General features: G+C 45.2%; 1 protein-coding gene across 3 annotated transcripts in view; it reads right to left on the bottom strand.

Moving 5' to 3' along the window:
- Positions 1–8,099, bottom strand: part of Mecp2 (methyl CpG binding protein 2) — a 62,486-nt gene extending 54,387 nt beyond the window's left edge. Inside the window, exons 1-2 of one of the 3 annotated variants that reach the window (XM_013035407.1) lie at positions 7,971–8,074; positions 2,148–2,271 (exon numbers count right to left, since the gene is read on the bottom strand). In XM_013035407.1, coding sequence (XP_012890861.1) covers positions 2,148–2,173 — 26 coding nt within the window. In that variant the 5' untranslated portion in view covers positions 2,174–2,271; positions 7,971–8,074. Of the gene's footprint in view, positions 1–2,147; positions 2,272–7,342; positions 7,373–7,970 lie in introns of those variants that run through there. The other 2 variants (XM_013035408.1, XM_013035406.1) reach the window with 2 other exon arrangements.
- Positions 8,100–11,474: the final 3,375 nt, after the last annotated feature.

Here is an 11,474-nt window from a genome sequence, read left to right as displayed (position 1 = left end):
AGGGTTGCACACCACACTCAGTGAACCACCATTCTTTTTGTTTGTTTGTTTTTGTTTTTTTTGAAGGGAGGGTCCGGTCGTGGGGCCTGAACTCTGGGTCTGGGCGCTGTCCCTCAGCTCTTTAGCTCAAGGCTAGCGCTCTACCACTTGAGCCACAGTGCCACTTCTGGCTTTTTTCTTTTTGCTTATGTAGTGCTGAGGAATCTAACTCAGGGCCTCATGCATGCAAGGCAAGCGCTCTACCACTGAGCCAACTTCCCAGCCCCCCCTGCAATTTTTTTAAAAATAAAAATAAGATGTTAAGCATTTATCTACTAAAGATACGTTTTATTATTTGAGCTCAAATGACTGTCTTTGTCATTCATAAGTAGTAGGAGTAATAAAGTAATAAAAATATCTCTTCCTTACTAAATTTCTTAAGAGAAATAGATACTATCACCACTACTTGTTTTATAAATCTATTTGTTATCTTAAAAAAAAAAGACTATTAGCCGGGCGTCGGTGGCTCACACCTGTAATCCTAGCTAGTCAGGAGGCTGAGATCTGAAGACCTCCGTTCAAAGCCAGACCAGGCAGGAAAGTCCGTGAAACTCTCATCTCCAATAAAACCACAGAAAACCTGAAGTGGCGCTGTAGCTCAAGTGGTACAGTGCTAGCCTTGAGCTGAAGAGCTGAGGGACAGAGCCCAGGCCCAGAGTTCAAGCCCCACGACCACCAAAAAGAAAAAAAAAGACTATTAAAAAGAGAAACTGGGCCGGGACCTAGTTCAGGTATAGAGCTTACTATGTACAAAGTCCTTGGTTCCATCCTCAGGGCAAAAAATAAACATAAAAAATGGACAAAACACCCCCAGGCCTAACATCTACCAGAAGAAATTCATTCACTGCCCATATTATGTTTAGTCTTCACATTTTCTGAGACAATGAACAAAGCACTAGCCATATGACTCTCACCAGTATAAATACATGGAGTCCAAACAAAATCCACTCAGCCAAGCCCAGAGCACACATCACAGTAGTAAAGGGAAATGGTAATTTGAGTCACAAGATCAGGAGCGGAACTAAATCTGAGACCCGAAGGCAGTGTGATATTTTTGTTTAAAATTTCCTCTATACCTTCTCTTCTCCTCCATTCAAACCTTGCTCCTTATATAATCCCTAACTATGCTGATGGCTGGAGATAGCTTAATGAGGTACCTCAGAAATCACTAGATAGACACGACAAAATTACTATTCAGGATCAAACTGAAATCACAATTCAGTCAGCAAACTGAAATCACAATTCAGTCAGCCTATGTGAAAACTCACCTCTTTCTTTTTTTGTAGGAGAAGAAATAGGAAAATTCAACTGGATTCTGCTTTACTACACAGAATCTTTGAAATCCAAGTGTCAAAGTATCAAATGTGGAGTGACTACTGATTAAAAAAGAAACCAGCCTGAGAGGATGAGCCTGATAAAAGTTTTTATAAAACTAAAGTATTGAAATAGTCTAAAATGTAGCTAATATGGCAACTAAGTATCAGACCTAGAATGAGTTGGCTCTCTACTTTTCAAAAAGCACTCATCTTGCTCTAGAGTGCAAGAGACAGATGAGGGTCTGGATGCCGTCTTTTGTTTCCATGGGACTAGTATAGCAAGCTATGAGCCATGGGCTTTGCTGTTCTGTGACAGTTTCGGAAGGGTGCCCTTTGAAGGGAACACACACCAATTTCCATATCTAAAAATGCTTTACACTGCTCACTAATATGGAACTGTAAGTGACTGGCTCAAAACCAAGGCAAAGAAAGCAAGAGGCTGAAGACCACTAGGCAACAGCAGCAGCTAGCGCAGGTGAAGAGCTCAGGACAGGTGTTTGCCTGCTTCTAGGTGAACTGAAGTTGCAGATCACCAGTTCCGGCTCTCATCTGACACCCGCCCCCAGATCACGCTGTAGCTACCAAGTAACTCTACCCAAACTGACCTTTCAGGGCTCAGGGAAGTGACTTTTTTTTATTATATGGCACAGTTTGGCACAGTTATGTCATTAGTCTTTGGGGTAGTTTTATACTGTCCAAGAGTAGTGTATCTTTTTTTCCTTTTTTTTTTTTTTAAAAACAGATGGCCAAACCAGGACATATACTAAAAAAAAAAAAAGGAAGGTTACTTACCTGAGCCCTAACATCCCAGCTACCATGGAATCCTGTTGGAGCTGGTCTACAGAAGCAAGGTGTATTCTGGGGAGTCACATGTCACATCAAAGCAGGAACTGGTGAGTCTGTATTTTTATGGAGCCTAAAACAAAGAAAATTGTAAGTTGAAAGTCCCCATTGAGCTGCACGACCTTTTTCCCAGGACTATTTGGGATATTTTGAAGATAAACGCATAGATAAAGTACTTTGTTACTTCCCGACTCACCTAGTTAGAAAGCAAAGGATAAACTGCAAATTACTGACACGTAATTGCACAATGCTAAAATAAAGATTAATGTTTGTTAGAATCAACAGTATCACAAGGTCTTGTCACCTGTAGGGGACACTTCGACAGTGTAAAGCACACCATGAGCGATCATTTCTAGCAAGTATTTCTTCCACTACATCATTCAGAAAAACTCAAGGCAAGAATGTATGTTCAAGAGAACATACAACATCAAAATATCCCCAAAAGATCATGCAAAATCCAGAGACAAAAATCTTCCTTCTTTTTCAAGCAGCTGGAGCTGCAAAGAAATATTATAACATCATGTAAAAGACTTCAACCTAAGAGGAAAAAAAGCACCATGTGTCCAAGTGCCTGGGCGATCCAAATCCATCATTTAAAGTATGGAAGAGTGTCTCAGAGCAATTACTTTTCAACCTCTCAGATCAGTAAATCTCACTGTTCAACAAACTTACTTATTAGTTTGATGGTTTCTTTTGCTTTTTTTCACAGTCTCACTACTGTTTACCAGGCTGGCTCCTCTCATCTTCCTGCCTCAGCTTCTTTTGCTTTGGAATTCATGTTCAAAATGGAGTTCTGTCATTAAGATTGTCACCATTTCTTTCTTGAAACCTAAACTGTCCCATATTAGCTATTTCTGATACCTTGCTGGCCCAACAACTGCTTTATACTGAAACAAAAAGTAACATTATACAACTCAGAGACCATTCACACAATTATTCATGGAATCAAATCCACAGGAAGGGCACTGCCAACCAAGTCCTTCACTTGTCACTGGTTAGTAGCTACCTAGTGGTACCTAGAGTTACCTTTTGAGGTTCAGTGAAACCTCAAAATTCCCTAAAATGAAGTTAAATATTGAAGAAGTTAGTACTTCTTGGTCACCTGGATAATAAAAAACAAACCTGTATCTTGGTTAGGAGGTGTTGAAAAGTCCCAGTCCTCCCATCTCCCCCCATGGTACTAGAAATTGAATCCAGGGAGACCTGGAAGCACTCTTGACACTTAAGTCATGCTCCCCTCCAGGTCAGTTATCCTCCTACCTCGGCCTCCTAAGTAGCTGAGATTACAGACATGTGCTACCACCTCCAGCTAAGTCACAGCATCTCAAGGCCACAAGTTCTTTAATCTATTTGCAACTTTTTATTTTATTCATCTACTTTTTATTCATTTATTTTTGGCAATACTGGGGTTTGAACTCAGGGCCTTCTGCTTGTTAAGCAGGTGTTCCACCACTTATGGTACGCCCACCCCCCCCCCAAGCCATTTTTTTTTATGGAGCCTCAGGCTGAACTCTGGGCCTTAGGTGCTGTCCCTGAGCAACTTTTGCTCAAGGATGTTACTCTACCACTTGAGCCATAGTACCACTTTGAGCTTTTTCTGTGATTTAACTGGAGATAAGAGTCTCACAGACTTTCCTTCCTGGGCTGGCTTCGATCTGCAATTCTCAGATCTCAGATTCCTGAGTAGTTAAGATTACAGGCATGAGACACTGGCACTTAGCTTGTTTTTTTTTTGTTGTTTGTTTTTTCTAAACAGGGTCTTATGCTTTTGCCCAGGACTGCCCTCAAACTTCATTCCTTTTACCAATGTCTCCTGTGTAGCTAGAAATATAGGTATGTATCACCATACTTGGTTCCTATTTTATTTTTGTGGTGTGGGGACTGAGCCCAGGACCTTACACATGCCATCCTAGGCAAGTGCTCTACCAGTAAACTCTACTCTTACACTCCCGTTTCACTTGTAAATTGAGGGAACTGGACTAAGGGTTCTATCTCTGAAAGTTAAGTCTTTAAATCAAGAGTTCATGAAAAAGAAGCCAAAAAAATGAGTACAGTTAGGTAAAAACATAAGCAAGCAGGTCAATATATATATATATAACATCCTCAGCTCTTATGCAAGGAAGACAACAGCAAGCAGTCTTACTAAGGTTTGGTCCTGTCAGGCTTCAGGGCCAATTAACAAAGAGCTCAGACATCTGCAGTAGCTGAAAAAAAAAAAAAAACTACACGCTATGGTGAACACACATCTATATGCCAGCAGACCTAGACAGTGTGCCTTGAAGATGTTAAAAAGCCGAGGCTTTGTTCTCTACACAAATGGTCATACCCCTCCTTTGCCAGCATCCACATTCCTACTCCGGCTCAGTTACTCCACACACTATACCTACCCGCAAAGTGGTGAAACCAAGTATTTAAGCAACGTCATGTCAATCAAACTTCCCGAAGGAAAAGACTCCTTTCAAGAGAAGGAAGAAGAGAATTAGGGAAAGCAGAAGAGCATACCTTCTGTGGAAGCAAACTCCAAGAAGGAGTGGAGCCATTTATACTGGTCCTACCTGAAATGATGTGAAGGTTCGCTGGCTTGACTGGACAACAGCCGAGTGACTGGAAAGGACTCGGATGAAAGCACTGAGGACAAGGTCCTCCCTTTGGAGGGAGCGGCAATAATGTTCTCTACCCAACCAAAAACCTCTGTCAGGCAGCCTCAAGGACGGGTCTGCATGGATGTCACCAGAGCAGAAGGAGATGGAAACAAGGTGTCCTGCCACACACAGGCTCTGGAGCTCTCCATTTTACCCTGGTGCGCTTGAAACACTAGTTACTGCAAATGCCATTCGTTTTCTGTGCTTCTTTCCTCCCGAAGGAAAAGGAAAAACTCAAGGCAGCCTGATGACAAACTGTTCTTAGCCAATTAAAATATCCCCAGTGATAGTCATCTTTGTTAAAGATTATGGGTTCTAAGACACCTCATTTATCATGCAAATAGTCCTAGGCAGGTACAGTGGGAACGTAATAATTTTACCTGGCTGTTCTGTATTTTAGGTTAAGGAAATGAACTTCTTGTCCCATCTTCCTCAAGGGGGGAAGGATTATCCAGGTGGGGGCAACAGCACATTGGATTCTAGCGAGGTTCTCTCTTTTTCTTTCAACGTCCACAGCTTCCCTCCCTGTCCCTCTAGATTAGGTCTCACAGAGGCCAGGGAGTCAGAGGAAACAACTCTGGCTGGAAAATTACATACAATAAACACAGAATGCAAAACTGTTTCAGAAACCTCCAAATACACTGTGGTCTGTTTTTATGCCCAGACCTACCTCAGGATCCAAACAACATAAAAGTGGAAGCAGAAGGCTGGGTGAGGATGTAGCTCAGTGGCAGAGTGACTGCTTACCATGAGTAAGCCTTATGTTCCATCCCCAGAAGCTCAAAACAAACAAACTCCAAGGAGAGATGACTGCATATTACATTCTTATGAGGTCAAAGACCTGGTATTCTAGATTTAAAGCATCTAATGCAAAATTGTAATAACAGGAAATAGGAAAGTATGATAGGTCAGTACTTCAGGAAAGCCACATACAGTTTCTTCAAGTTGTCGGAACACACTGGCTTCAGATACCACCAAGCACTTTGCAGATAAACTTCATTCTCAAAGCTGCCTGCACAGTTGAAAGGCTTAAGGATGTAACGAACAGCTAACTGGGATAGGGATGTGTTCCTGAGGGCAAACACCAACTACCGAAACAAAGCAGAGACCTCAACTTGTCGTGCCTCACGCTCAGATGTACAAACCCTGGTATTGTCAGCAAGTGAGGCTCATACGGCTATGTGGATGGGCATGCACTCTGGTGGTGGGCAAGCTAACTGATTTGGCATGAATAGCTAGCTGATCTATGATCATTTAATCAACTGTGTTTCTACGAAGCTTACTGTATGTACTCTCTAGGGTTCTGATATAGCCAGGTAAGAGAATAAAAGCAAGTGTTCCCTAGGCTTCTTGACTGGGATTTGAAGCCCATGAATAAGCTATTTCTCCAAATCCCTGGTGGAAATTCCCCAAAGACCTAAACAAAAATCCAGACCCCATGTTTTTATAGGAATCCAGTATATTGCAAAAGGCCCAAGAGGTCAGCTTAATCTTATTAATTGCGATTGGTTAGATTCCAGCTGCAGAACCCCACATTTTCCTCTCAAATAGGAATTGCCAGGCCAAACATGCTTTACTCATACAGTATAAGAAAATACCCAGAACTTGTGAGAACTGTACACCATCTAAGCCACTCAGCATCACACACCAGTAGGCTCAGTTCCATCATCACCCACAGCCCCCTAAATTCGAACCTATCATCTCACGGTTTGGGGTAATGATCCCCATGGAGACACAACGTGTAAATGGTTCAGCAAAGCCCATTTGTGTTCTTGGAAAAATAAACAGAAGCACACACATACCTGCCTGACCATGAGTCAGGAATATCAGTTTTGTGGTGGAACCCATTTCTGCTGTCACCAACACACAGCCGAGCACACAACAGAAGCAAGTAGCACAGAAGTGTCCCATAGCAAGCTTTTCCTCCTAGAGTCCAAACTTAGCAATGCCATAAAGGGTCTCCTCTTTGAAGAGAAATCCGTTTAGAGTCCACAATGACCTTAAGTCTTCAGTGCAAAATCTCAGAAACATTGCCCCTGCTACATACTTAAAAGTCACCAGAGTTCCAGCAGGGGTGGCTTGGTCATAACCAAACTAAAGAGAATAAACTTTCTTCCAGAGACAATCGACAGGAGTCATAGCAATGCGGTGAGTTTGCCCCATCTAGTACTGGTGATCCTGAGCGCTTCAGGACAATGAGAACCCGTTACATACAATGTCCCACTCCACTTATGTAACTGGAAGATCGCCGGCGAAGCGGGGGGGGGGGGGGGGGGGGGGGGGGGGGGATGGGAGAGCGCTCACATTCCGAAGGCACAGCACCCTCAAAGAACCTCTGAGGTCCGTGGAGGCACGCTCTCATGCAAGAGCCCCAGGTGCTGCCGTACGCGATCCCCTAACCACCGTTTTTTAGAGCAACTATAGCCACCTCTTTATGATGAGTTGTGGGACCCCAGGAACACAATGTCTAGACCTTTTTTGTGGGCAGACAATAATCCTCACCTACTTGTTCTTCATAGTCGGGGAAAGGAGCTGGAGGACCGACTTGCTCGCAGTGGGGGCACAAAGTCATGGAATGGAAGAGAAGGAGGGGGAGGCAAAGCCAGGAGATGGGGGTGAGAGCGCAGGAGCCCTTGTGGCGCACTCTCCCGACGGGAGATGAACTGCGCACGCGCGCCGGTGGGGGGGGCAGAGTAACGGGAGAGGGGGCGCGCGAGGGAGGGAGAGGGGAGAGCGCGATCCAGGGAGAGGCCGGGGCCGCGGGCGCGCGACGGCGCGGCGGCCCAAAGCCCCAAGAAGGACAGGAGCGCGCGCAGCTCCGACAAGGAACGCTGGGGCAACAAGGGCGCCCGTAGGGCTGGGGGCCGGGATGCACACAGATGGGGCAGGAGGGAGAGAGACGCCAGACGAAGGTGGCTCCGGAAAGAACGCGTCGAGGACCGTCACCCGCACTTGCGGGTGACCAGCCGAGGGGAGAATCGTCGCCGGCGGGAGGGGGAGGGTAGAGAGGAGGGACGCCATCCGCCAGCCGGGTCGCCCGACCCCACGAGCCCCTCCCGCGCCACGTCCCGCCCCTATCCCCCGCCCCCCGGCAAGGGTCCCCGCCCGCGGCCTCAGCGGTCCCACTCACAGTCTCTCCTCCTCGCCTCCTCCTCCTCCTCCGCTCGGCGCGGCAGCGGCGGCGGCGGCCATTTTCCGGACGGCTTTTTACCACAGCCCTCTCTCCGAGAGGAGGGAGCGCGCGCGCCACCGACGCCGGGACCCCGCACGGCGGACGTCGCGCCCCGCCCTCCCGGGCGGCCTGCGTGCTGCTGCACCTGCGTGCCCGCACCCCGCCTCCAGCGCCTCCGAGGGCCTGCCCTCCATTGGCTGTGGCATCCAGGCGGAGGCGGGGCCTTAGTGCAGACGTACGCAATTGGTAGAAGTTCCCGTCAATATCAGCCGGGAAAAGGGGTGGACCGCCATCCAGCGGTGGATTGGTTGCCACCGACTGTCATTTGGGGAAAAGAGGTGGCTTGAACACGGAGGGGATGGTTTAGTGGGCGGAATTTGAATGCTAAGGATTAATGGGCCCTTGTGGACGCTGGGGCCAGCGAAGGCCTAGGCTCTGGACGCCTGTTTATGTCACTCTGCCAAGCTGTTGACCCGCTCTCTGTAAGCGCACCGAGTACATTGCAATAAGCGTTTCACTGCGCCGACATTAAAAAAATATATGTCGCCACTTACAGTAGCAGCTACAAAGTTGCCAGCCCTGGAGTCTGACGTTGTTCCAAGCCTAGAGACTTAGTTTGAAAGGCCTACTCATTGCATTATTTCATTAGCGCCTGCCAGGTGCCACACTGTCTTAGAGGCACAGAATAAACTAAGGACAAATCACAGCCCTGGCCTTCGCAGAACTCTGGCGATGGGCGATGGTTCAAGCCAAGGCAGCCTGAGACCTGTCATTGTTGGGTTAGATTGTTTGCTGGAGGTGTGTATAAGGGACAATGACAGCCGAGAGGAAGCAACGTTTATCTCGGTTTGGAACACATAATTTGGGACCTGACATACAGCAATTCTCTTTTGAGAAAATATTTAACAGTGTGACGAAAGGTTAAGCCAATGCAATGTTTAGAATAGGAGTGTCCATTAAGGTGATCTTACCCTGATACCAATCCATCCAATCCATCCTCATGCTCGTGCTGGTCTTGTGTTTAACAAGCCACCTGATGCTGACTCCTGCCTCCCTTCACTTACTGAATACCTGCTATGTGCCAGGCACCATTCCAGGCTCTGAATGCACAGTACTGAACAACAACAACAAAAAAGCAAGCTAAACAACTTTATATAGAGATAAGGGCTTTGACATAGGCAATCCACCTGTGAAAGTGCTATTTAGAGATCTACTGGAGTTTAGCCCTTATTTCATTCCCTGCCCCCCCCATGAGTATTCTGTGAAAGAACATTCCAGGCAAGCTGAAAGGCCCTGAAGAGGAGCCATGTCTGACATGTTGAGACTAAGGAGGACAATGTGGCTGGGAGTGGTAGAGAATGATCATTGAAAGGCACTTCCGGCCACACTGAGAAGTGGAAGATTATTCTGAGATGAGAAGCCCTTGAAGGATTTTGAGTCAGAAGCTGACATAATCAGATCTATGTTGAAGATGGAGAGTGGAGAAACGGCTGTGGTGGATGAAAAGAGGACAGAAGGCCAGTCTGGAGGTCTGATGAGCTGTAACTTCTGAGAAGTCAGTCCAAATATGTTTGCAAGGTTAAAAAGACAGAATTGGATGTAGTATGTAGAGAAAGAGAAGAAACAAAGGTGATGTCTGAGTTTTGAGCAGTAGCACCTGTGTGAATAGTTTCCGGCATTATGGACATAATTAGAGGAAAAGCAAATTTTTCATAGATGCTTATCAAGAAGTCACTTTTGAAGCCAATGGCTTCATGCCTGTAATCATTGCTACTCAGGAGGCTGAGATTTGATCTGATGATCATGGTTCAAAGCTGCTCAGGACAGAAAAGTTCCTGTGAATACGTATCTCCATTTAATTAGGAAAAAACCAGAAGTGGCACTGTGGCTCAAGTTGTAGAGCTCTAGCCTTGAGCACAAAGAGGCTCAGGGACAGCACCCAGACCATGAGTTGAAGACCCACAACCGACAAAACAAAAGGAGTCTCTTTTGAGCATGGTAAGCTTGAGGTGCTGTGGCTCTAATGGCTTTAAAGTGGAAGTGTTGCGTAGGTGGTTGGATGTGTGTGGCTGGAGGCCACTGCTTCAGCTCAAGTAGCCAGCAGGTCAACAAGCTCATCATCCAACTCAAAAAACTCTAAAAGTATAGCAAAGGAAATGTGGAGAAAACAGAAATAAAGACAAACAGAAATTAATGGAAAAGAAAAAAAAATAGAGAGGACTGAGGAAGCCAAAAGCTACTGTTTGAAATGCTCAAAGCAAAAGCTAGCCCTCTACCAAGCTGGCAAGTAAATGGTATCGGAAGTAAAAATGGGATCTAACAACAGAAAGGTAGAAAATTTGTGGGAGTATTATGAACCACAGTATGCCAGCAAATTTGAAAAAATACAAGAAATGAGTAAATTCCTAGAAAATAAAGTTTACCAAAATTGACCTCAGAAACAGAAAACCTGGAGAGACTGCCCCCCATACCTTCAAAGAAATTAACTATGTATTTTAAAACTTAACTCCCAATCACAAAAACAGGCCCAGAGAACTTTACCAAATGGCTTCTTCCCAATGCTCAATGAGTGTGTAGTTCCAATCATGCACACAAAAGAAAAATTTCTCCATAGTTATTAGAATAACATAACTACTACAATTAGCATGGTGGTATGCACCTGGAATCCCAGCACTCAGTATGTAGACAGGAGAAACGTGAGTCTGAGGTCAACCTAGAGAGACTCTGTTAAAAAAGTTAAAACTCCAAAAAACCAAGCACAAGAAATGTAGTTCAGTGATAGAGTGCTTGTGCTTGCCTAGCATGTGCAGGGCCCTAGGTTCCATTTAACACTGCCAAAAACTAAAAGAAAAATATAACCACTATAATAACCTGAGGAATATATGACACAGGATGTGGAAATTATGCAAAATAAACTGAATCCAGTAGTATATGATGATATAGCCTAACCAGGTTGAGTTTTAGCCTTAGAATGCAAGGGTGGTTTAAAATGGGAAAATCAAGCCGGGCACCGGTAGCTCATGCCTGTAATCCTAGCTACTGAGGAGGCTGAGATCTGAGGATCACAGTTCAAAGCCAGCCCAGACAAAAAAGTCCGTGAGATTCTTATCTTCAATTAACCACCAGAAAACTGGAAGTGGTGCTGTGGTTCAAGTGGTAGCGTGCTCGCCTTTAGCTGAAGAGCACATGGCCGACAAAAAAAAAAAAAAGACAAAGTCAACCATCACAATTTTTTTTTGGGGGTCGGTCGTGGGGCTTGAACTCTGGGCTTGGGCGCTGTCCCTCAGCTCTTCAGCTCAAGGCAAGCGCTCTATGGCTTGAGCCACAGCACCACTTCCAGCCATCACAAATTTTAAAAAAGATGATTATTCCAATAGATGCTGAAAATTGGCTTGATAAAATTCAATACCTTTTTAAGATTTTAAAAACAATTTGAATGTACATCATCCTTACAATAAAAAA

This window comes from Dipodomys ordii, unplaced genomic scaffold, assembly GCF_000151885.1.
Source record: "Dipodomys ordii isolate 6190 unplaced genomic scaffold, Dord_2.0 Scaffold209, whole genome shotgun sequence".
In the NCBI taxonomy this organism is placed as follows: domain Eukaryota; kingdom Metazoa; phylum Chordata; class Mammalia; order Rodentia; family Heteromyidae; genus Dipodomys; species Dipodomys ordii.
The sequence above is the reverse complement of the archived record's forward strand: the minus strand, read 5'-3'. Positions and strand labels throughout refer to the sequence as shown.